The sequence below is a fragment of the Varroa destructor genome, unplaced genomic scaffold (genome assembly GCF_002443255.2).
Source record: "Varroa destructor unplaced genomic scaffold, Vdes_3.0 BEIS01000003.1, whole genome shotgun sequence".
Taxonomy (NCBI): domain Eukaryota; kingdom Metazoa; phylum Arthropoda; class Arachnida; order Mesostigmata; family Varroidae; genus Varroa; species Varroa destructor.
The window spans coordinates 44,518,791-44,543,281 of record NW_019211456.1 but is presented as its reverse complement, the minus strand read 5'-3'; the positions used below and the strand labels follow the sequence as shown (position 1 = coordinate 44,543,281).

Genomic DNA, 24,491 nt, shown 5'->3' with positions numbered 1-24,491 from the left:
TAATAGCTAAATAAGGAGACATTCAATTTGGAGGATCTCGAAAAGCGCTTCTCTGACCGGTCTAACTGTTCGATGAGAGACCAGATGAGTGGAACCAAGGCCATTCAGATCAGAAGTACAAATTCAGATTATTTTTAATCAATTTAATTACTACTCGCAGTTCGTTTACTTCAACGTGTTTTATTCGCTCCGGCGAGCAACATTGAATGTACTTGTAGAAAAAGAAAAAAAATAAATAAATAAAAAGAAATCCTCTCATAGAACTAGACACCAACGTTCTTAGTTACTTTATTATAGGAATAGAATAAAAAAAAAAAAAAGGGGCTTTCCAATATTATTACCGTTTCAATAAGTTAGTCTAAGCAATCGTTTTGACTCAGAAACGTCGTGATCATGCTTAGAATGTTTTGCTTTTTGTTATCAGTTGTTGTAGAGGCTATTGTGTATTATCTGAGAAAGAGCTTCTCTATTCAATATAATAAGCAATGGCAGCGTGTTAACTAGAACCGGTTTGATGACTTTGGCCATTTTGCACTGTGCTTGCTAGATCTGTTTACGTCAGAACAACCCTATACGCTCTAGACCAGCTATTTCTGACGCGTTGCCTTAGTAATAGAATAGGCTACCTCAGAAACGCTTTTCCGCCGATTTATCTCTACAACTATAAGAGGTTCCCGTTAGATATTTCCAATTAGTAGAAACTGCTTCTATTCTATCAATACACGTAAAACATCTACTGGCTTTACTAACCTGGGCCCGCGAACGGAATGTATTTATGACCATTTTTAATATCAATTTATCATGTACGTGCTTAGTGGCAAAAGACGAACAGCGTCGAAATGACTTAATAATGGTTCGATAGGTGTAATAGTTACGAATGAATCTTTCCTCGACCGCTCTACTGATTTATAGTATTGGCTAACAGTCCTCTTTTCGGCTGTTAGGCCGTTTAAAGAAATCGGGTTCAATATAATTGATGCTTTATGTGCTTATCACCGACATGGGTTGTCAAAAAGGTGTTTCCCTGGTTTTCGGGTGACAACTCACGCAAATATAGGTCACTTTGGGTTGGCATTGGTAGCACTTGAAAGTTGATTTGGCAGTAGTAGACGCGCTGTTTTCTTTCTAGATTTAAGAGCGCCTTAGAAGACGAGTAAAGGTAATGTTCTAGATTTTATTACGGTAAAGGCACAAATGCTGTCCAAGCTCGATGTTCAGGTATTACACGAGTTTACGTAAATTTTTGTGAATGTCTTCCTGATATCCGTCTGTAAAATCCGTCGAAATCTATTTGTGCAGCAGCTGACCATGGATGATATATACATCAAAAAACAATTTTTAAGAGAGGTGGTGATGCTACGTGTTTATAAATGGCTGCTTCCTGGCCAAATAGATTGATTTGAAGCTCCACTGTTAACAACTAAAAAGGCCACAACAAATCATTAAAGAAGGTCTAAAGAACGGAAAAGGCATTGCCTTTCGCCATGATAATGGACATTTCTATTGAACCGGCAAAAAATGAGAGAATTTCGATAAAACCTTAATGCATTCGCCGTGTAGCGCGGATTTGTGCCGTACGACTATTATCTGTTTTGGTATATGCAAGACCCCTTCAGCTTTACAAGATTTCAATGGATAGATGTGAAAATTACTTCTCACAATTTTTCGTCCAGAAACGACCGAAGCTTTTCACGGAAGGGATTATGAGAAGGGATTATAATCAAAATCGCGCGTAAGCCCAAACAATGTTAGCTTCAGTTGTTTGACGTGAAACAGCTAATATTTCCAATAATCCAATATCATTTATAAATTTTTATGTTTAATTTATAGCTTTTTCATTTGCTAGATAAAAACGATTTTATTGAGGTACTCTACTCTCTTTATAAATATGAGGTATTTAAAAAAAACCTTTGATGACCGTATATTTAAGTAAAATAATCACATTTAAATAAGGAATATTTTAATGAAATCTTAAGGCTGCCTAAGCCAGCCGATTTCCGTTTAAGGATTTGAGTCAGGTCAGTGAGATTAGTCAGAAACTTCGTATTCACAGAAGTTAGCTGCAACTACGAATGGCATACATTTTCTACGGCGAGTTTAAAGTTTCCATTAAAACATATTTGCAGGGGAACATCTGATATGAAAGATGTTGAAATTTTAACAGAATACTCTTCAGCATTATAGTTTTGTTAGTTTGTGGGATTTTTCAAGAGAACTGACCACAACTTAACGATTTATTACAAGATCTATAGTGTAATTCGTTTTTCAACAACTGTCCCTGATCCTAAATAACCTGATCCGGAATGCACTACGCTAATAAAGCTAAATATGTTTAATATAATAGAAAACTCATGCTCCTTGTATCGTGTCCGCACGCTCAGTTTTCTTCAGTTACAGTTTCTGCGACCCGGATAACCAGAAGGCCCACGTCGTCAACCTCACAGCAGTAAATCAGAGCTCGTGTCGATTGAACATCACCGGTCATGGCCACTTTCTTTGCAAGCGAAATAACAGAACATAATTTCGAAAAGAACAGAATGTGACCCAGTGCGACACAGTAATAATAAATATTAAATTATATTATATATTATTAACTAATTAATTAATTAAAATATTATGAAATATAATAATAAATAATATTAATTATAAGCAATGGCTCGGCTAGTTATGAGGCAATACCCGAACGGTTGAAGTCCGCTGGCGAACGTGAATTCAAAACACGAGCCAATTAAAACAAAAAAGAGGGCAGGCAAATTGAGATCCACGCTAGGGTGCATCACCCTATCCAGTTTTATACACTGTTATTTGTAATTGCATTGTTGCTCAAGCTCTATTTTATAAAAAGTGGAAGCTGCACCCAAATGAAATAATATATAATAGCCTAATTTTAGCCAGAGATAGATTTTGAGAATTTCGGAATGGGCAGACTTCGCAATAGACGGGCTAATCTGCGATATATACGGTCAGGAACAGAAAAATCCTGGGCTTATGGGCTACACAGTTATGCTAAAACCTCTGTAGGCTTTATTCCATGATGATAATGATACCATGTAAGATTTGTTTTAATAGATACCTCATCGTACGAGAGCTTAGATCCTTAACGAGATAGATGGTTTATAATAATCATACTACTTAAACATTGTTGTACTCTTAAGGGTTCTTGTAGCACCTAACGCACGCATATATCACACACCTGAGGCACAGGTTGCACAGAGTTAATCTCATCCATAAAAAGTAAAAAAAAATGTTTAAAGTATAGTTGCACTTACTACTTAAAATCGATTTTTACCGAAACGTCCATGGAAGCCTTATTCTAAACGTGGACATATTTAGACAAGAGCTTTGCAGTAACGCTAATGCATTACCTAGTAGAAATTTAACGAAATTATAGTGTTCACCAAAGAGGAAGTTACGAACCCACCAGATTTCGTCCCGCGATGACAATAAAACGCAGGTAGGGCCCAAACGTCTCTTTGAAGTATTTCGTTACGGTGTCAGCCACACGAGAAAACCTGGGTGCAAAATAATCAGCGACAACCCGACGCATGCCAGCCAGATGAACTTTTGTCAATGGGTTGACGATACGCTTCGTGATCAGTGTTCGACTTACGGCATCTTCAACTGGAGGTCTAAGATTCAGTATAGACACACGGCCTTACTAGATACGGATCACTCATAATCTAGTCGTTACGCCTACTTATTATTTTGTATTGCAATCTTTTAGTGGCCCATCAGTTCCACCAAACTGCGGTCCCTGTGAGGCTTTCATATGGGACAACATATATGAAGTCAATGAAAAGAAATCGTTAATATGTCATTGTCTAGTCGTGTGTCACCAATATCCGATTGTTAGCGTCGAACGCGAAGTGTCACAATGCCCTCTACTTATATTCATGAATTCGTTTAATAGATTGCGTGAAGGTACATTCCAATATAAATAGGCCAAATCGTGTAAGCATTACCCGTAACTTGCTTTGCCTATTTTTGCTGGGAGATAATAGGCGGCATATAGAGATACAGCCTGAATCGTATGGTATTGGAGATATAGCACGCGAAGTGGCTAAGATCATTTTCAGCTTTGCGTAATTTATATAGGCAATAAAAGGGGGTAACAAAATTCGGGTAAAACACCTGTCGGTCTTCACGAAAATTTAACGAAAGTTTAGCGAAAATACCATATTTTTACCATAAAAAGTACTCATGTAATAAATTAATCTAACTGCTCGTAGAGTTCATGATTTTGTCATCAACTGGGTCCAACTAGGTGTGTTTAAGCGATGCTTTCGCATTTACCTCTGAGAAAATTACCGAATAATATCAAAATCATGTAAAAATATATATATTTTTATTAAGCTTTAATTTCTTCGTTTTGACTCGTAGTTTCCCAACACACCAATGATTATTTAGGTCATCTAAAGGGGCATAGCGGGTAGGAAACTGAAAAACGTTGCCCATAGTGACGACGGAGCTTTTATTTGATATATGAAAGTTCTGCGCGAAAATTTTCCACAACCATTTTTTCAATCGGTTTCCAAGTAGATCTGTTGCTACTAGTCGGACCAAGGCGAAATCGTCATCTTATTGTCGATCGATTGGTACATAGACTGGTAATACAGATCAATGTGAGGGTAATTTCAAATCTGAACATTTTCCGGTATGCCCTGAACCGCCCTATACGCACTCATATGACAGTATACAGCTACAAAAAAAAAATCTATTTAGTTTTCCTTTTTACTTTATACTTACAAGACCTTCCCACTTAGATACGGGCCTTTAATGATCAGTAGAGAACATCCTCGAAACTTCGCTGACAGCGCGATGTCGTAATTTAGATTTACTATCCATGAATTGAAGTTGTTTCCGCAGAACACAATCCACTGAACATTGCCAGACACCTTAGACAGATGACTCAGTACCTTTTCACTGATCTCAGCGAAGGTGCTAGCTGTGAAAGTGTTTACGATTTTTGCCAAAGCCTTGATTTCCGACTCACGGAATGAACTATTAAATTCCAACGTAAATTCAGGATTTCCTATATCAGTCATTCCACTAGAGATGAACGAACCAGGATCTATCTGTATCGCGTTGTTTGCCCCGCTCGACTATTTGACTCACGCACAACATGACACGCCTACCGCCACCTACCAAAAAAGACTGACGCAGTGCGCTTTTCTACATAGAGCAATCGTTGTCTACTGCGTTATTTCTTCGGTCTAACTATCTCAGTCCTATGGTAAACAGCAGCAGAAAGCATAGCGTGAGACGCTAAGATATTCTGCTAAGATTACATACGATGATTGTTAAGATAATAAGATTACAAACAGTGAGACGCTACTTCTTAGTATCGGGAAATATGTCTCGTTATGACATGAGCCTGCTATTGATAGACAAAGTCCTATGTATAGACAAACATTTGACCAAAGGCAATCGCTGAGATTGCTCTTGAATCGCCATCACTTGTCGACTGTGTATATATAAATAAAAAAAAAAAAAACGACAAAATGTGCTACATAAGCAAAAATGTACCTGAAATAAGCTAGAGTTTTTCGGTAGTGAACGGTCTTTACTTATTAAATTTGTTCTTTTTCCATTATTTTTCGAAGAATAGTCAGAACGTAGCCGCTTTTCATGTCATGTTAGTTTAATGAGACATTCAAGTATATTCGTTCACAGTTAACCGAGCGTACATCACATTGCTGTCTTTCATTTTACTACGTTCCTTAGGCTTGTCGTCATATATATTTGGCTAGATAATTTTTCGAACGGCGCTACAATCGGGGTATGTCAAGTTAACGCGTAGTAGTAATTAGTACAAACTCCATCAAATCGATCGTTCCCTAGTGCCATAACAATAAGTTCCTTCCATGTTTAGTCTTTATCTCAGGAAAAAGACACGCATACTTCCGACGACACATTCACGGGAAAGGCTGGAAGGCACATTCTTCTATTCGCGCACAATGCACCTACAGCTCGGGCTATGTCGGCCTGAATTCAGACGAACTGTTCTAGCTTAAAGCGGACTCAGGCCGAAATATTTTCCAACGTCATTTGCAATACCTTCCTTTCGAGCCTGCTTTATCCCGGGCAAGGCAGATAGCACCTGTATGGAACTTGAATATGCTTCAAAGTAGTAATCTACCCAGATTCTTCCGGCAAGTGCCAGCAAAGGGGAAGAAGGTGCAACGGATAAAAATACGTTGCATACGCACGGTCTGGTTAGGGCATCTTGTTGGCGTTATAGTGGGGAGTTACTGTCTTTCGCGGCGCGGCATTCCTGACCGCGTAAACTTATTTCAGAGATCCCTAATTACGAAAAGCAAAGCTTTCCCTGAAGCTTGTTCAACTTCTAAACACTTAACTTACCAAATAGTTTATCGCAAATACAAGAAAAAAAAATGTACTGCTGTTAGTACACTACCGTTTATAGTAATGGAAAAAATAAATGAGATGTTAACGATACTACAATCTATGAAATGCATTTCGAGACGACGAACTGTAATTTTCAATGTTGAACGATTCTTCCATCTTACTCGTAGGATTAATACGAAAAGACAAACCAAGATTTGCTTGAATAGTCCTGGCTCACTAGCAGTTTCTATTTCGACGAAGAAAAAGCTGTTCGAAATAAGTCGAGAGATTCTCTGGTATTGGGTAGCTGGAAGTGTTTACGTGTCAGTCCTAACCGACGCCACTGTGACGCCAGCGTGAACGTCAGCTTCATTGCTCCTTTAGTGTCTGAGTACTTTTATCGACGTTTCGCCTCAACTAACTAATCTCGCGCTGCCGAAGCCCTTGGGGAACTGAAGCGTTCGATGAGCGTCTTCTGTTCACGATCTCCAGATGCCTCTTACGCTGCCTGGCCGGTCGTTCCATTCGTCTCAGTTCAGTAAAATAGAACCTGGAACTGCAGGTGCCCATCACCTACGAGCCGCTTTTCACGTTACGGCTCTTACGTTGAACCCTCCGCCCCAGCCACAACCTTAGAACGAAACTAGCCTTAATATTGTTATTAGTTTATGGGGCTAGGGCAATTCAAGACTCTACTGCGGTTTGAACTTGGCGTTAAACGGATGAGAGCTACCCTAATGGAAGAGATAATTGGTGGTTATATATTTTAGCTTTTAACCAAACTGCATTTCTTTATAAACCGTTCACATAATGTGTAACCGCAAGCGTGAGAGAAGAGGCACGTTCGTCTATTCCAAAGCTATAAGGTGGTTCAAGTTGCGCTCGCGGAAGTTTCTAGGTGGATCTCTTTGAATACATTTTTACTACCTGTTCTGTTTTCGTCACTTGTAGTTCAAAAAAGAATTCCTATGGCCGCATTCATGCACGAAGTTAGAAACAGTTATCTATAACAGTAAATTGATTAAGTTAATAATGTCAAAGCTAGTAACTTTTTGTTGCATGTAACATATAGCTAATTATCTCGTTTACAAGAATAAGACACGATTTTATCTTGAGGAAACACTAAGCTAACGTTGATAAAATTCACAATCTATAAAATTGTGCGGCTATTTAGTTCTAAGCGGGAGTGACATAGTGCACGAGTTCACCCAGCGTTTGTCTTTACGGCTCTGCAACGTAAAACTGTTATCAGAGAACGTCTGAATAGCCTTGACGAGGAAAACGCCCATAAACCGGCATAAAATGATCGCTTTCTAGAATCTACGTGATTTTGTCCAGCGATTGTAATAGTGCCTCGTGTGAACGACTGTTCGATGGTCCTTAGCAAACAGCGCTTATGTTGCACTATTTATTAAGTATAGCTAAAAAAATTAGCACACAGTATACATAGGCATGAATTCAGATCATCGTGCACCTCGATTGCAAGTGCGCCTCGCAATCGATCCCCTAGAAAACTGCCCACAAAGCTGAGACTAGGACATTCGCAATGGACAATAAGGCAACGCGTCAGTCGCTGCTACGCACCGACGGTCCAGAGCTAGAGCCTATTACGAACGAAAGTTACACAGACCTAGAGAATATTCTCATTGAAACATATAAGTAGTTAATTTAAATCGATCGAACTCTAAACGTTATTAACCACGTAACGTAATGTTCAGACTTGTTCAACTCGATTTGATTCCACAGTAACACACACAGTGTGCCAGTACGTTGCATGCTATTTGTATTTAAGAGCCTATCTGATGTCTACGTTCCTGACGCGGAACGAGTATAGGGAAATATTCTATTTAATATAACCTCTTTTTTTTCCCGAGCTATAGCAAGTGCCAATTCACTGACCGCATGGCATCTAAATATGGAGGCGCACTGTATATTGCCGATGAGTTGTTTATGGTGGAATTTTTAATTTGGGGAACAGAATCAATTGATATTCTAGTATAAACATGTTTCAAACATTGCCGTTCGGTACTGAGTCTAGCTTTTTTGTTTCCTGTTTGTGGTTACATTTATCGTTATAATATTTAGCAGGGGCTGTCGTCTGCACTTTGGCATTTCTTGCAATTGTTGTTAAAAATCATATAAATTACATAAACTGTAATGTTTCGCATCGACTGTATATCAGTTAACCCTGTTTAGACGCACTTAAATAGACACCATCCGACTCAGTGCACACCTCATTCTGCCTATCTTGTTTATCGATGTAGATAATATTATCACCTATCAAGAAGTTCGTACTTACTGAGTTCTTAGGCAGCAAAAATGTCAATTGTTTTCAATTACGTGAGTGCGTTGATGTACATCTTCCCCTCTCGCGCTAGTAGCGATAGGCATTTTAGAGGCTGTGCTAAAAGAGACGTCTTGTCGATACGTTTATGATTTCTCTTTTCAGAAGAGATCAGTAATATTGTTAAACGCCGTCTTCATAACGCTAATTTATAAAAGCTTTTTGCCCCTCCGCTCGAAGCTCGACGATGGATCTACCTCCTTTATTCCAAATCTAGTTGGACCAATATTTGTCCTGCGAAGCTCCACATCTCGGTAGCGAGAGCTGTCACAAGGCCGATCAAAGCACTCGGTGCTCGTAAACGTGCTGTGTTGGCCCTCGATCGCACCTTGAACGTTATCAGCTCGCGCCGCGTACTTCCTACCTGAATATGATGAGAATGGATTCTATTGAACGAATTACGTTTTCAACACAAACGTTACGACGCAATATAAGCGCTTAAAACGCATTTATTTACTGTGTTTAATTATTAATTAGCAGAACCATAAAACAAATTGACAAAATGCGCCATATATGTACCAACAACCGAAGTCATTGATTACGCTACGAGCGAAGATAATAAATATACTAGTCATAATGAAACGCTATAATTAAACACTATAATTAATATATTTAGATAAGAACAATTTATTTACGAACCAAAAATCAGAACGTGCCACAACATTGGTCGGCTGAACGATAGCGCCTTTAAACACGATAAGGAAGCTGTTAGGTCGACCGTGGGGACTATGTATCTATGGGACGTTGTAACACCAACAGAGAGGCATACCAAACCCTGTGGCATAAATCGTGGACAGGGACGCTTCATAGTTGCTATTTAAATACGGCAAGCATTTGTAAGGCTTAAAGCTGCATCATATCGACTAACAACTGCGCCCTCCCTATCTTGAGCTGAGGGGCGTGCGGAGCTTTCGATGATCAATCGTTCGCATTTAGATGGCAGAAGACGGCTAAAATCATTTTCAAATATCTAAGCACAGATGAAGAACTTCCCCCACAGCATTAGTACCACTCCCAGCACAATCAAAACAACGAAATGGTGAGAATTTACAAACAAAGCCGATACAGTGTAACAAATGTGGGAAGATGGGGTTTATTTTCGGGTCGTAATGGAAGCCGGTCGTGAACCGTTACTATTGGTCAGCGTCGCAGGGCCTGACTGCGTAAGCACAGACAGACCCAATAGGCCAACCAACAACGATAGGTCGATATTGCGATAACATCGTAACGACAGGCAACATCTTGTGATAGGCAGCGAGCGAATCGGCTACGCATGTGTAATAGATGTGACGCTTCTCATATACGTATACATTAGACAGCGAAGGGAAAAAATGACTGGAAGAAGAAGCTGGCTAGGTCTGACTTAAACATCGAGAAGCGAATACCGCCTTCTGCTTTTCGAAGCGAACCTGTGTCATTTGTCACCTACAACAAAGTCGAAGAACTTAGTTCTAGTATAGCTTAGCAGCTTTTTTACCTCTGAAGATCAGTGACTTGTTGAGCAAACGGGCGACGGAATAGAAGTAGCGCAAAGCCGATATAGATGTCAGTAGAAAAGCAGCACGCAACTACCAGGTGTAGTCAAATGGGCCTCGGGTTCATGGCAACGACGCACTGTATCCATCATATGCGATCGACTAATATATATAGATTTTAGTACTGGAAGAACACGATTAGGCGATCGCGCTTACGCTTAGCGTAATCAAGATGTATCTATCTTCTAGCTATGGGTACTTACCTAGTATCAGAACCGCCATCCGAGTGTACAGTTAGCTAAAGAGAAAACTGCTGACAACAAGTTTACTTCCTGAACCTGGGGCATCATAATGAAAGATAGCGGTTTCAGCATTCATTAAGACGACGCGGACACAGCTCCTTCTCGCTGTCCAGTAAAATATGAAAATGTAAATTATTGTCGGCTTGCTGGCCTGGTTGCCGAAAATTCACCATGTTTTTAAGGCAGGGCTAGACAACAAATCACTGTAACGCCCCTGTTATTTGTTCAATGGTCTTATCGGCACACTCTCACGTAGTGAGATGTAAGCCGAGGCAGAATAACTGAGTGCTAATCAAGGGATCCCAAATTCTAGTTGGATATATATCTTATCTGTCAATAACAAGTCTCGATATGTACCTAAATCTCTGACACAAGACAAGCTCTCCAAATTATCGAAAGTATCATTTTTAAATACTGCCAAACTTACGCGGCACAAATCTCCACGTTACAGAATCGCGATAAATGAAGCTAGCCACAAAATTACCCACGTATTATCATACATCAGTAAATGAACAAAATATATTCTTCATCTCTTCGTAATTGACTAACGTTGACTTTTGGCGTAGATTCTAGGGAACCGCTATCATTATAAAACGTTATCCTAACATACCGCATGGACAACAATACCCTCAGACACAATTTGAGATAGCCTGATACTTAACGTAATGTTATTCGTTTTTTATTGATGCCGTTCGTTCGATAACGGCCTACATATTGTACTAAAAAACAATTTCTGTTCTAGGGAACAGCTGTTGCGGGTTAGGTAAGTTTCTTCCAAGAACCCTGTCGGCCCGTGTGTTCCGTCGGAACATAAACTCTGAGCAATCTTCTACAAAGTCGACGGCTGAACCTACCTAGGTGCCTAACCTACGTTCAACAGACGACCTGACTGGTAATACGGGGCATGAACAAGTGATAAATCAGTTACAGCCGCTCTCAGTTGCCACAATGATCAGCTGCCTTCGCTGTCCCCAGTGTCCCTGTCCTGATAATGACGCCATAATGACCGCAAGCATAGGGCAGCCTGTGAACATCGAATAAGACAGACGAACCTGAGATAGGCTTCGATGCCCATATACCCTTTGCTTGTAGAACAAAAACAGTATGATGCAACGAATGGCTGCAGTTCACTCACGCAATATATAAAACATACGCACCTAGTTATTAGGATTTATACAAACACCCCGAGCGTTTGCACCGAGCTACTATTATCTATTGTGAAGTATGCTATATTGAGCAAGTACGTTAAAATTTAGGACTTGTCAGTTGTTTAGCACAGGGACGTAGTTATCAGTTAATAAGATAGAGTCTGGCTGGGATTCCGTGTAAATAGATTCTCATGATAGAGATATAATGTTCCCATCATGGTACGCTATAACGTGCCTGCCTAGTAGAATGCGGGACACCCGAAGTAGTTCAGGCTCAAAAGCAGCGGTAGACAGACTGTTTTGTGCCATGCTTTGTCTACTGTCTTGAAGCAATGCTTAACGGTAGAACGGCAGGAAACCCGAACCATTTATTTGGGCGACGAGATCCCGGATGTCCTGTTTATTCTAGAAATAACGCATGCTACGTACATCAATCGTAGCGATCAAAGCGAATTACTGAAATTAGATTATTTTTAAAACAAACTGAAGCACATAGGTTCATCTAAGGATACGTGCTCTTCATAGCACAATAGCTCTTAGTTATGACTTCGTAGAGTAGTGTACGTTCTACCAATTATACGGGTCAAATCGGACGGATTAATCGTTGTCAGTTCTCAATGTGTTATTTATGAATAAACCATCGTTTAACGTAAATTGTTCTTTTCCATATAACTAAATGCTTTACTACTATAAATTTCGAACGACCTGATACGTGAGTTCGAGAGGCATTTCAGTCACAAATTTATCGAGTACTAGCCGCGGCCGCAGATCTGCTAAAAGCTATAATTACGATCAAGTATTTATCACACAGCCGTCACCTTACAGATGCATTGATTTTATACTATTGGACGCAAAAATCAACCTTCATTTCAAGGATTCATCTGACCATGTAACAATTAACAGAGGGCTTATATATAGTGTTCGCAGGCAGTTATCTAGATCTTCCCTTGTATAATCGTCCTATCAACTTCGTGATTACATATAATCAGCGTGAGGTCGTTTAGGGAGGATCTTATTCAGAGCCTCTCTGCCAAACATTCTTCAAAACGTAGATGACTCGATATCTGCAAATGCGCATGGCTGTACTTTTTTTTTTTCGGTAGCTATTTCGCTCCATCGAATTGCTTCTCCATAGATTTTTTCTCGTTGTATATTCGAGACGTTGCTTGGGCCTAACTAGAATTGTGCAAAGCAATCAATTAGTATGGCGACGAGTGAAGAACCTCATTAGCACATCTTCGATACACGGGATAAGCTAAGTAGGGGGTGGAAAATTAAAAACAGAATAGTCTGTGTTCTTTTGTCAGACGTTTGTCAGACGTTGTTTTTTCTATTGGCGAACATTTCCCGTTGGATTGGCTCGAGTAGACTCGTACGGTCTCATTGCTTCTAGTAGAGTTACACAAGCTTTACTTTAGCATAGTTAGGCAGACTCGTATAAATTTAATCATCTAAGTAAAAAAAAGAATCAAGTAAAAAGTATTTGATAGACGGTACTAGGTCCATTGTTCAAAAAAGGGAGCATCGTTCTTATCTCAAAGAAATAACGCTTGACCTCTATGCAAGGACCTGAATATTTCCTTTGAATTTCATCTTTTCATTTGCACTGGCGTTAAGCATTACGTTAGACGGCTGGCTATCAGCACGAAATAAGTGGGCTTACGCCCTGTTTCGAACTTAGAGTCCCTAAGTTTATTAGCTAAACATGTCACTATTCCTCATAGTCAACGGTTGGTTGCTTCCAGACAGCGGGACGCCGGTAGCCGTTGTGTGTATGCGTGGACATGGCAAGCGTCGAGTTGGCCTGCGACAGTTCCTGTCAGTGAACTTTGCCTGCTGGACCCTTTGCTTCGGTTCTGTTGTTAGCGCTAGCATATCTAAGCAACCGTTGGCAGCGTGAAAAAGCCCAGCGGTTAATCACTGTTCAACGAAGTTTTCAACAAATAATCTCTATTTTCACACGGGTTTATGAGGACATTCGTGCAAAAAGGTTGTCATTTTACTGGTTGATTAGTTTTCTGTGACTAGCTATGGCGTCATGCTTTACGAAAGTCCAATACAAATGGGCAGCAATCTGTTCCTGCGCGGTAAAAGATATTGACCTGCAGCTATAGCTGTTGTTGTTATCATGAGCTGAGTGGAATATAATCGCGGCCAGCGCAATCAAGTGAAGCTGCTAAAGTTGCAGCTGAGATACGTTGTGTTTTCCTCATTTTCTTTTGATCTATTACGATATGTTCCATTTAAAAAGTTCAATGAGCTGAATATGTACGTAGCCTTTCTTGGTCGATTGTAGCAATACATGATGATACAATTCACGGATTTAATTTGCCACTGTCAGTTAGTATATTATTGCCATTGCTAACAGAATATGTGACTAGAGGAAAGAGCGACTGAGCTTGGCATAAAGTACACGTTATTCACCCTATCCAACCCCGACAAGTGAGGGGAAGATCAATAAAAAGGTCTTCTACCTAGAGTTTGTGTGCAAGGAATTGTGCGAGGTGACGGCACCACACCTAAACATAGGCCATATGGCACACCCACATCTTCACGCGTCAGGTAATCTTCGCCCACTAAACATAAGCCGACCACTAGGTCTTCGGGCATAGCAATGCTAATCGGATACCCGGAAAAGGCGTCCGACGGTGTTCTGCGCTTGGTGAATAGTTATTTGTAATTAATTAGAAGATCTCAACATGCACCATAAGCTGAGAGGGAGAAAAGTCAGATTCATTTTCAAGCATGAGGCTTACGTGTTACCTAGCGGTGACATTCGTAAGAACGTTATTAATTCAATATTAATGAGTAATGTTAAAAATTCAAGTAAACATACAGTACATATTTTAAAATACCAACTAAATATTTTGCACGTAGAAATTTTCAAATTGGTACAGTTATTTATTGTGGGTAAATGGTCTGCCAGCAACAAAGCCATGGTACGGAACTTCTCTGCCGAAACTTTCAAGAGCCGAGCGACTGAGTAGCCAGCTCGACTATATTATTGCCACCGTCTCTTCAATAACGTGCCTCGAAGAGTCACGTTTTCTCGACCCTGCTGTCCATTTCGTCTTGGCTAGTCATCAGTTGAACCAGGTTATGTTACGAACCTTAGATAGAGAAATGACAGGGTGCTACAACTGCCCTTGACTGTGATCTTTATGAGGGCGTGTGCTTTGATCAGAAGATGATGCTCTGACGTATATGGAAAATGCTATATTTAGATGTTTGCTGTAATTAAGGAGCCACTTGCTCCTATATTAATTAGCTTAAATAGAGTGCATTGACCCGTCAATCGTCTATCAACGCTAATAATGCTGAAGTGACGATATTGTTTCGGACAACGCCGAGCTACTTACTGAACTTTCCAGGAAGACGTCTTTTAGCGGGACTGAAACAATAGGGCTATTGTAACTTTACAGTATCAGAAAAAAACTTGAATTATAAAATAGATAGTTCGTAGGGATAGAAAAAGAAAAGCATAAATCGGCAAACGGAGCGCTGAATCAATGACCCGATGCCACAAAAGCAAGCTTGTGTTTTCGTAACAGGACACAGTCAGCTATAGCACTTCATTCTCTAAGAACGAACCCTGTGTGCTTAGAAGAAACTTCCTTAAATATTTAAAATGTAGTTATCGGTGGTAGTTAGTGACCATATATACAAAGCTCCGTGTTCAGACAAGACATTTGCTTCACAGGCTTCGTAAAAATAAATCGTCTTTTACGAGTGAACTTATACAAACGTTTGAAGCTTTATAAACATGCTTTGTACGGATCATTTCTCCTATTGTAGAGTTAGTTTACGTGCTTGATCCAGCACTTCACGATTTTCGCAATGCGTAGTTTTTCGGTAAAAGCTTCGTTCGATAAGTACAGGGTACCTGTGGATCATCTAGATTCGCATTAAACGAAGTCCAGTGTGAAATAGTATTGCCATGTTATGATTTACTTATACGTACACTAACCACCTCTAGTCTGATTTACTGGACGGACTGGCAAGTTGTTTGTCCTTGCAAAATTCAATTGGGTGAATCAGACGGCCGCCATGGCAGATGCTGAGATGACTTGGTGGCATGCTCTATCAAATTAGCTATAAGAGGCTTTTTTTCTTTTGAGAGATGCATAAGTATGACCAGGACTTATCTCCGGGGGTGCTAATATTTCTACATACTATAGCTACTATTTAAAGTAATTTTAATCGCTGCGCCGGTGCAGATTTGTACGAGATGTGCGCTACAGTGATTCTGTATATAGATCATTCCTAATATGCATATGGTCATCTATAAAATTTGTTTATTACTTAAGGCAAACGTTTGAAATTGATTATATATATTTTAGTATAAAGTTGTCTTTGTAGAAGAAGAAGCATAATTGGGCAATAATGCTATATGTTATATAGGCACATAAGCGCACAATCAATGACTCTAGTTAACTGTGCTAACATAACGGATTATCTTATTGATATTTTATATCAGTAGAAGTTTTATCAGATGGAAGGTCGATACAAGTATACGATACGTTTATTTTCGACAGATGTTTGGTCAGGAAGTAACTCATAGACACGTGATTAAAAACATATTTTTGTTTTTGCCAACCAACTTACACCATTTAAACACCCCGCAACACGAATGTGACCATCTCAAATTGCCGCTGCTCGGAGACAGCGCACTGTTAGATAACATTTCTGTAAAAAAAAAAGAAGCATAGATAGCATTTACTTCAAAACAAAGACGCTTCAAAGTCATCGAACATAATTATTTGACACAGCAAAGATTTTCACGTTATTTTGGAAAGTTTCATGGAGATCTCGTTAAATATAAATAAAAAATATCAAAAACCGATATGTTTACCTATGTCGGTACGCCGAGTATTGACTACGTATATTGCTAGTGATTGATTTCAGTTTGAGAAGCATAAATCGCGCCATTATTAATTTCCAAAATATATTAATAAATAACATATAATTAAACCTATCGCTAAGCCAGTCGAAATATAGCTCATGTTTATTTTATTTATGTATATTATTTATTATATTATCCAGTTATGACAGGTAGTAGGAGATGATCTAAATTAGCACATCTGCAACATCTTCTAGATCGGTATCTTATAGAAACCCATCCTTCTATAAGCAATCTGCGGCGCGCCATACAAATAATAATGCTACAACAAGTCATAATTGATCTGTTTTTTGAAGTTCAAACGTATGGTAAGTACATTGGCTTGCATTTGTCACTGTTTTAGATCTGCCACGGAATAACTTTACATTCGACTGTACTGAAAATAGCTTTTTCCGGTAGTACCCATATGCATACAACAGCAAAAAACAACACGAACAATACGCCGTTTGTCATCAAGAGTCAATCAAATGGTTTGTCTCTCTTTTCGGGTTTCTTACCGAAAAAAGAACCCGTGATGAGACCACCTGCTGTTGTGGGCATCGTCATATGAACCTGCCTTAATGTTAACAGCTCGCCGGTAAAATCTGCCAGGTACAACTGGGGACGAAGATTATACTATACTCCACCGCAGTGCATCGTACATTTATTCGACGTTATTTAGATGTTATACTCGGCGCCGAAGTCGTTTAGGACACTATACTGCACATACGTATGTCGCTCGAGCGTCCATTGTGAAACAATTTTTTTTTTAAACCCAGCTGTTTCTAACAACATCCGCTCGATCCGTTGCTACGTGACGGTACCCTAACTATATATGCTATATATGTAGGCTATATAACGTTATTAGATTTTCAAAGTAGGAACAACAGTTATGCATAGGAAACTTATTCGAATCTCTGCCTATGTCTATACCTGAGGACAGCAGAGACATATTCCATTACTGTACCTGCATTGGTTTCCAGAATTCGTGAATTTTCTCTAACGGACAAAGAAATACGGGCATGCGTATTTTCTATCGACTTCGAAATTCTCTGAAAGTAAAGGCATCTACATAGACATAGTTCCTCGACTGTTTTCTTTGAGACAACGCAGATCGACACAGGGGCAGCTGATATATATATATATGAGAATATTCGAAATTAAGTCGCGGTTCTCATTTAAAAATGGTCGTTCATTGATGGGTCGTTGTCGTCAGCGAATTTTGCTTAACAGGCTACAGGAAATACTATTATAAATATTGTATGTCAAAATGGCTCAATGTTATGATTTCACATACAGGAACATGATCCAGGTATCGTTGCCTCAGTTCATGTTCCACACGAAGGCTTCGCATACTCTTCGGAGTTTTATTTATGATCTAAGGTATCACCACCATCTACTTCCCATTCTATTATTCGAAATAGTGAAAAATCTACGTTGTGTTACTCTAGTCGCACCAACGTTACGTCGGATGCGTTTGACAAACTATGTCTGTTTTATGACGAATGTAGATAAGAATGAGTAACTTATTTAGGACCCGTAATTGACAAGCACCACTTTTTCTTACAACGCCTGCTGTGGACCACACATAGGAATATCTGCATTACGAAGATGGCGCTGATCAGATGTTTATTAGGTTATTATTATGAGAGACACATGTTTATTAGGTACACATACAGCCTGGTCAGCCAGCGTGTCACAGATGACAAATATTGCCTGGGCCATTATTAATGATACGCCTGCTTAGGACGGTGTTCGGCTCATGTCTGATGCTGACTGTCAGTTGAAAAGTATTAGTTTCGAAACTACTAGCTACCTAGGCGTTTTTGTATCTTGCCAATTGTTATGCAATAACGATTCTGGTCCTGCTGCAAACTATGCTAATAACAATAGTAGGTTTTGTCCGAGCGTTATATTACGACAACACTTATTGAAATTTTTCCTCAAGAAAATCGGCTTTTCATCGAAGTTTTGGACAATATTGTTGCTCGTTTGGGTATTATTATAAAAATCTAGAGACTATTGAACATTCTGTTAAGGATGTCATCATTTTAAGGTATTTTAGAAAAAATATTGTTGTATCTACTAGATAACGTAAATATAATGAAATTCGACTTCACACTTCGTTGTTACGCAATAAACGAGGCTAATCTCTCGCAGCAAGTCCTCATCCGGTTTCTAGATATACCTACAGGCAAAGTAAACTTCGGGGGCGGAACGTGTGTATCATCAGCTATTGTATATGCATATATTAGCTTTACGACCTTGAAGCTTCTCAGTGTCCACTTTAACCTGCGATTCGCAAGTTTAGGTATTTCGGTCACATTTTCAGAGTATATTTAAAATTGAATGTCATGAACATTGTTAGGTCGGCATAGATGTTGCATGATACATCATCCGGAGATATTTCACAGTAGATATAGCGGATTTAAAACAATATATCAAAAGGCTTCACTGCAAACATTTTGAGGCCGCTTTCTTCTCATCTGAATCGGACACGTTTACTTTAACACGGAGCATCCTATCGTGTAGGAAGGTTTTTGTCTACTTTCTTATTTTCGGCCCTGATTCATATAATGAGCTATGTCAATGACTTCACGGTGTATGTAACGGTTCAAACGCGGACCATAGTCAAGGTAGATGATAATAATATAGTCTCACACATTAAAGTTAAATTTTAGCTTCAATACTGGCTTTACACGGACCGAAGACTTGTAGAAAACTGGTCCGTAGACGGAACGTTCATCTGTTATTGCATCATAAGCTGGAAGTTTACGTTGCCTTAAATGTGACCAGCCTAAGAAACTTCCAGTGTACCGTCGTCACTGACACACCCACGCCCTTCCTTGGCACAAGATTTAGTACAGGCGCCTAGAAAATTTCGTTTTTATATAAACGCATCATTGTTACCTTTAAATTCAATGTATCTTCACGGAATATTATATTACGTAGTTTAATAAAGTGTCCCAATTGCGGATATTGCAAGATTGACGCTTGAAATCGAATCAGCTCGAAAAGCCGTGCTCTCATAGAATTGTGCCATAATGCATAGTATGTGACAGCTTTTCTGCTAATTTTCGTAACTTGACAATAATTTTGCCACGGTACATGTACCTACATCAGCATTAACAGAGCTTTAAGTGAGTCACAGAAGGGACCATTTCAATCAGCATTTAAATTGTTGATATACAAAGCAAACATTATACTAACGTATGGCTGAGGATGCGTGACGCACCGCCAAAACCCATAAGAAACAATCACACACAGATAACAATTATGCAATCACTCCCCTAAAAGTATTTTTTAAGACAAAATTGCTAACAATGTACCGCAGTTTTCAAGCTATCATTTGCCTCTTCCTTGGACTAAATAGATCTGTCAACAAACCAGAGACTTCTTTTAACTATTGTCTATCGACTATTAGGTTCACAAGTTCCACTGGACTGCTCCTGCATGAGTGAGGGTTATGCTAAAAATAGCAAGTAATCGGCATCCTAGAACAGGTGTCGTTACGCTGCGACTCCTGAACGGTACCAATATTCTTCCCATAGGATATCCAGCAGAAAAAGGTTCGCGCCCTATTAAAAATATTGGTCAGATCTCAGAACTCATATCATGCATATCTACACTCATAACTACTCTTTGAATATTAGAAAAGCTGTAGCCTTCGTTTTATATTGGAACGCAATTCTATGCTTTCAGTCTCTGAAATAAAATCGATGGTGGTTCCTTGCGGAATAGTTTCAAAACATCTACTCAGCCATATTTCAGCGAGACACAAATTGAAATGCTTGTCTATTTATAACTTTAATACATGGTTGTGTTTAGTACAGCTGTTCGTGCAAGTTTTTGTGACTGCAGAAATTACTTTCCATTCTAAATATTATATGATACTAATTATATGCCGTCATGTCAAGTGTCGACTGCGTGTATATCAAAGTAATATTGCGTAATTATAGATAATCACCAAGATGTCTCTTGAAACTGGCACTTTCATGGAGTCAATGGTACCTCCGGTGTGTAAATATGAACAATCTAATAGACAAGTTTCAATTAAACAACCTGTGGATACAGATAATATAAGTTATTGAAAGAAGATAAACTTATTTCCACATGCTAGTTAAATTCAGTGACGGATTACAATGCTTAATGTGGCCAGGTATTTTAGGTAAACACCAATATATTTTTTCTACAAAAGTAATCGATTTCCGATCAGCTACGCCAACTCAGTAAATCGAAGCTAACTGTCAATGATTCTCACCAAATCTTCCTACATTAACATAAACTAGACGAGATTTTGTAGGGTTTCAATCATTATTAGTATCGTAACTGTCTCATATAAGACAAAAATCTATAATATATATATACCAGTGATAGTGTTGCTGATAGCATGTTTCTGTGCTAAAGTATTGGTCAAGGTACGAATCCCGACGTAGATATACTGTTTCGTGCTGCTAGATACCACCTGATGACGTAGAGTTCGAGGTAGTCAGGATATATATATAGAACTAAGCGTATGTGCTTGTGAGAAAGAAGAGCTTTTCGTGCTAGATTTCTAGATAGCCATCTCCCTTTTCACTGGCGTACACGCTAACTTCATAGATTTTTTAAAATTTCTTTATGAGATTTATAGAGTTCAGTGCATGTAAAATGTTTGAGAAGAATGATATATGATTACTAATAAAGATAGAGCAAACTATGGTAATAAAACAAAATATAAAGCAAAACAATAATAATTTGATTAACACAACTTTTCCTTTCTTATTCGCATGCTCATTGATCAGATACATTGAAAACCTATTGCTTGCGGTAAAGTAATACACTTCCATACTATTTACAAGATACTAATCGGACTAGAAAATTAATACTTATTAGCGCTACAGTGTTTTTCAGAAAGCTTTTCGGAGTAACGTCTTATTTAATACACAGAAGTTTAGATATACACATATTATACTTAGTTGGCTTCTTGTTGACTAGATACGTTCGGTTATATCGATATTTTCGTCCAAGAGGAGTCCGCTTGTGGGAAGTCCCCTCTTGTCGAGAGTAGGTTAGGAAAGCCCAAAAAATCATTGACTAGATGATCGGTCTCGAAGGTCATACTTCATTGAGAATAACACAATGAGCAGTTGCAATATTTGCGCGATGGCATTACAATTGTAAGCTGAAGATCCTTTTACGAAAATTCTGACTGGATTCGAATTCAACAGCTAATTGATTTAAAGATCAGCATCAGTAGCTTAAATTCGTTGTGGTAACAAACCTCAAAAGGTTGATTATTCCATTGAATCCAAGTTTGCGATACCTTTCAACGACGAATAAGATGATGTCTTCACTTGCTAAATAGGTTATTGTACGACGTACATTTGTATTTGTCTTCTTGACGTACGAATTTCCCTTCCCAGCGAACTGACATAATGCCTTCTCTCGTTTTACCTGGTCATTATTATTATTATTAGTGGCGGAAATTCGGCTTATGTTACAGCTCTTATTTTTTGTCCGGTGGAATTGTCGTCGGTGGAGACTGCCGTGACCACCCCCTGTCGGATGTCCTTCACTTGGCGATACAAGAAAAAAATTCGATAAATTGTTTTGCATCCATAACCTGTTCTCCTTAGCGACTAGCGAGCTGTCAGGTACAAACGCTTCGGTTATTATCTCGTCGCTCTTTCTGAGAAGTCAGTCCAACGAGCGCACTTTTGACTAGACTTGTTGCGGATTTCACAGCTGGCGCGGATATCTGTAAATAGAATGACATACTCGATTATTGAAACTATATGTAACGACTTTATTAGATATCAGTGAGCACAAATTTGCTACGAATCACTTACCGTAAAGAGTGAAAAAAAAATGCTGATACGGAGTACTCACATGGCCTAAGCTTCCGTTTCGACCCCTGTTACGCGAGCAACAACTTTCTTTAAAGGTGACTACGGCTGCGGTAAACGTACCCAACGGAACCACGTTTTCCTTGTTAAAAATGTAAAGATGTTTGGCTGAATCCCTAAACGGTTCCCCTCGGCTATGTACATCCTTGATGATCTTCTGTTCGACGAATTTCTGCAAGAGAAGTGTCACCTTCTCTCGGGTAATTTCTGCTCGTGGAACTGGCTTAACGCGTTGTCGATCGCACTGTACTGAGGCGCCAAGCATGGCGTCTCTATTTTTCTCAATGTAGTTCATCGTCCATGAAACAGCTTCGTCGCCTAGAAAGCAATCCTCAAAGTTTTTTAGCCCTTTGCGATGACGACCAACGGGCAGCTCTTCGCGTACTGCTGTCACGATTGTATGCCAAAATCGTGTCGCACGAAATTGCTCCGCTTGGCAGGTAACGGCCTTGCAATCCATATCGAGAACCGGATCATTAAATTCAATCGATATAGTTTATAGTATCCAATCGGCTAGCCACACTGGTCCGCTATGGTCGTAGTGCCGCGTCTTTCCTTTACTTCACTATTGCTAAGCTTTGTAGCACTGCTTTTGAGTGCACTTCATCGTTTGTAGGCCAGCCACGATGAACTCATTTTGTCTAGGTTCAGACAGCCGATATGATTTCATTTGCTGGGCGCACGCTGTCTATTAGTGATCTACACATAACACAACCCTTTCTTCATCCATGTGTTAGCAAAGAGGGAGTACGTTGAGTCGGCTGACCCTCACCAGTCAAAACAACGCTCTTGAGTGTAATATCTAACAGCATAGTAATCACATAGCTTTACCCGGACTGAACTACAGTTGTTGCCACGGGCAAGGGCAAGACGTCGGCGCGGCTGCCCGTTCGTCAAGCCGTAACCGGCACGATTTATTTTGTGACAAAGATAATGACTAACGACCCTATTGTACCTACTTGGCTGTCTACTGAATTCACCTATCGACTTTACGCCCGCCATCACGATTATCCTATTTCTTATATTAACTGAAAAATAACTTTCAGGAAAACACTGAAGTGTCGAATTTCCGCAGTCACGATGAAGGAAAGCTACAAAAATTGTCAAGCGATTCCATCGTACCACCGACATATTGTGGCAACATCATAGGATTACGAACGACATGGTGACGTTGGTCGTTATAAACTGATAGCTTGTTTTTTAATCGTTTACTTGTGTTTTTTTACGGTAGATCTTGCCGTCGTCACTGGACGTACTTCAGAAGCTGGCTTCTGGAAGCTGGGATAAAGGGAGGCAAAACGTTTCGGCATCGACCGAATAGAGCGCTCGTTTGTTGTATATTTTAAGTGTGTTTCGGGTATATACCATTCCCCCGTAGTAGCCTAGCGGGAAACGCATTTGGTTGGATGTACAAGGGCATGTTATGATCTAGATTCGAACCCGGACATACGAAGACTTTGTTTTGTGCTGGAGGCCAACCCCCTGATGGAATGCATAATGCTAACCGGATGTAAAACTCGAAACACAGAGGTAGAAAGCTTTGGGCGGTCAAACTTGAAATGACTTGACATGAGAAGTTCGTTTAATTATAAACGGCATATATCATATGTCAAAACATATCCTCAAGCTATACAAGTAAAAATTTAATGAATGAGGGTCTTGGTTACTGTGGGAAGATTATCTTTGTACGAACATCTATACCCAAAATGGCTGTTCACTGATCCCATAATAGAGTAGTGAATAACATCTTTACGTACTAAGCTTAGAAACATCTGGTGGTTTAGATTTGATCCTGGCATACTAACATCTCGTTTCGTTCGGGAAGCCAGTTGTTTGAATTAATGCTTACTAGCACTTAAGTGCAGGGCGTAGAACAGGAAAACTCGAACAAAAGTGTTCCCAAGATGCATGCATTTTCTACCAGCGAAGTTGATGAATCTTATAAATAATGCCGTAATGCTCACGAAGCATATTTTCGAAACAGAGCTGAATGGCATTTTTTCGAAAAAAAACAATTCGTTGATTAGAGAACTTGTTTTTAAATTAAGAATTCCTGTTGGAATCGATACAGAATTACGCAAAATGAATCGAAAATAGTATTATGTTA

The 24,491-nt window shown here is 39.4% G+C and overlaps 2 protein-coding genes across 11 annotated transcripts in view; both read right to left on the bottom strand.

Moving 5' to 3' along the window:
• Positions 1 to 1,942: 1,942 nt before the first annotated feature.
• On the bottom strand, positions 1,943 to 5,323 carry LOC111247427 (uncharacterized). 4 transcript variants are annotated; one of them, XM_022798326.2, is made up of 3 exons: positions 4,747 to 5,323; positions 3,418 to 3,629; positions 1,943 to 2,490 (listed from the first exon to the last, which is right to left on the bottom strand). In XM_022798326.2, the coding sequence occupies exons 1-3, from the start codon at positions 5,043 to 5,045 to the stop codon at positions 2,378 to 2,380; spliced, it is 624 nt and encodes a 207-aa protein (XP_022654061.1). In that variant the 5' UTR covers positions 5,046 to 5,323; the 3' UTR covers positions 1,943 to 2,377. The 4 variants fall into 4 exon arrangements, with proteins under 4 accessions (XP_022654061.1, XP_086840080.1, XP_022654062.1 ...); XM_086983954.1 differs by having other exon boundaries at positions 1,943 to 2,494; positions 4,747 to 5,318; XM_022798327.2 differs by having other exon boundaries at positions 1,945 to 2,490; positions 3,422 to 3,629; positions 4,747 to 5,315.
• Positions 5,324 to 16,109: 10,786 nt separating this feature from the next.
• Positions 16,110 to 24,491, bottom strand: part of LOC111246991 (DEP domain-containing protein 1A-like) — a 14,989-nt gene continuing 6,607 nt past the window's right edge. For 4 of the 7 annotated variants that reach the window (XR_015323912.1, XR_015323911.1, XR_015323910.1 and 1 more), the window contains 2 exons: positions 17,464 to 22,236; positions 16,110 to 16,303 (listed from right to left, as the gene is read on the bottom strand). Coding sequence is in view for 3 of the 7 variants with exons in the window: in XM_022797483.2 (XP_022653218.1) it covers positions 22,129 to 22,236; positions 22,368 to 22,844 (585 nt within the window). In the remaining 4 variants the exon portion in view is untranslated. Of the gene's footprint in view, positions 16,304 to 17,463; positions 22,237 to 22,367; positions 24,400 to 24,491 lie in introns of those variants that run through there. The other 3 variants (XM_086983877.1, XM_086983876.1, XM_022797483.2) reach the window with 2 other exon arrangements.

What these genes read in the sequence shown, in the direction of transcription:
- LOC111247427 (XM_022798326.2), bottom strand. Translation starts at nt 5,045, where the DNA reads ATGACTGATATAGGAAATCCTGAATTTACGTTGGAATTTAATAGTTCA. An exon ending in TATCTAAGTGGGAAGGTCTT is followed by an intron (nt 3,630 to 4,746) that starts GTAAGTATAAAG and finishes ACTGAATCTTAG; the next exon opens with ACCTCCAGTTGAAGATGCCG. An exon ending in CGCGGGACGAAATCTGGTGG is followed by an intron (nt 2,491 to 3,417) that starts GTTCGTAACTTC and finishes TTGCAAAGAAAG; the next exon opens with TGGCCATGACCGGTGATGTT.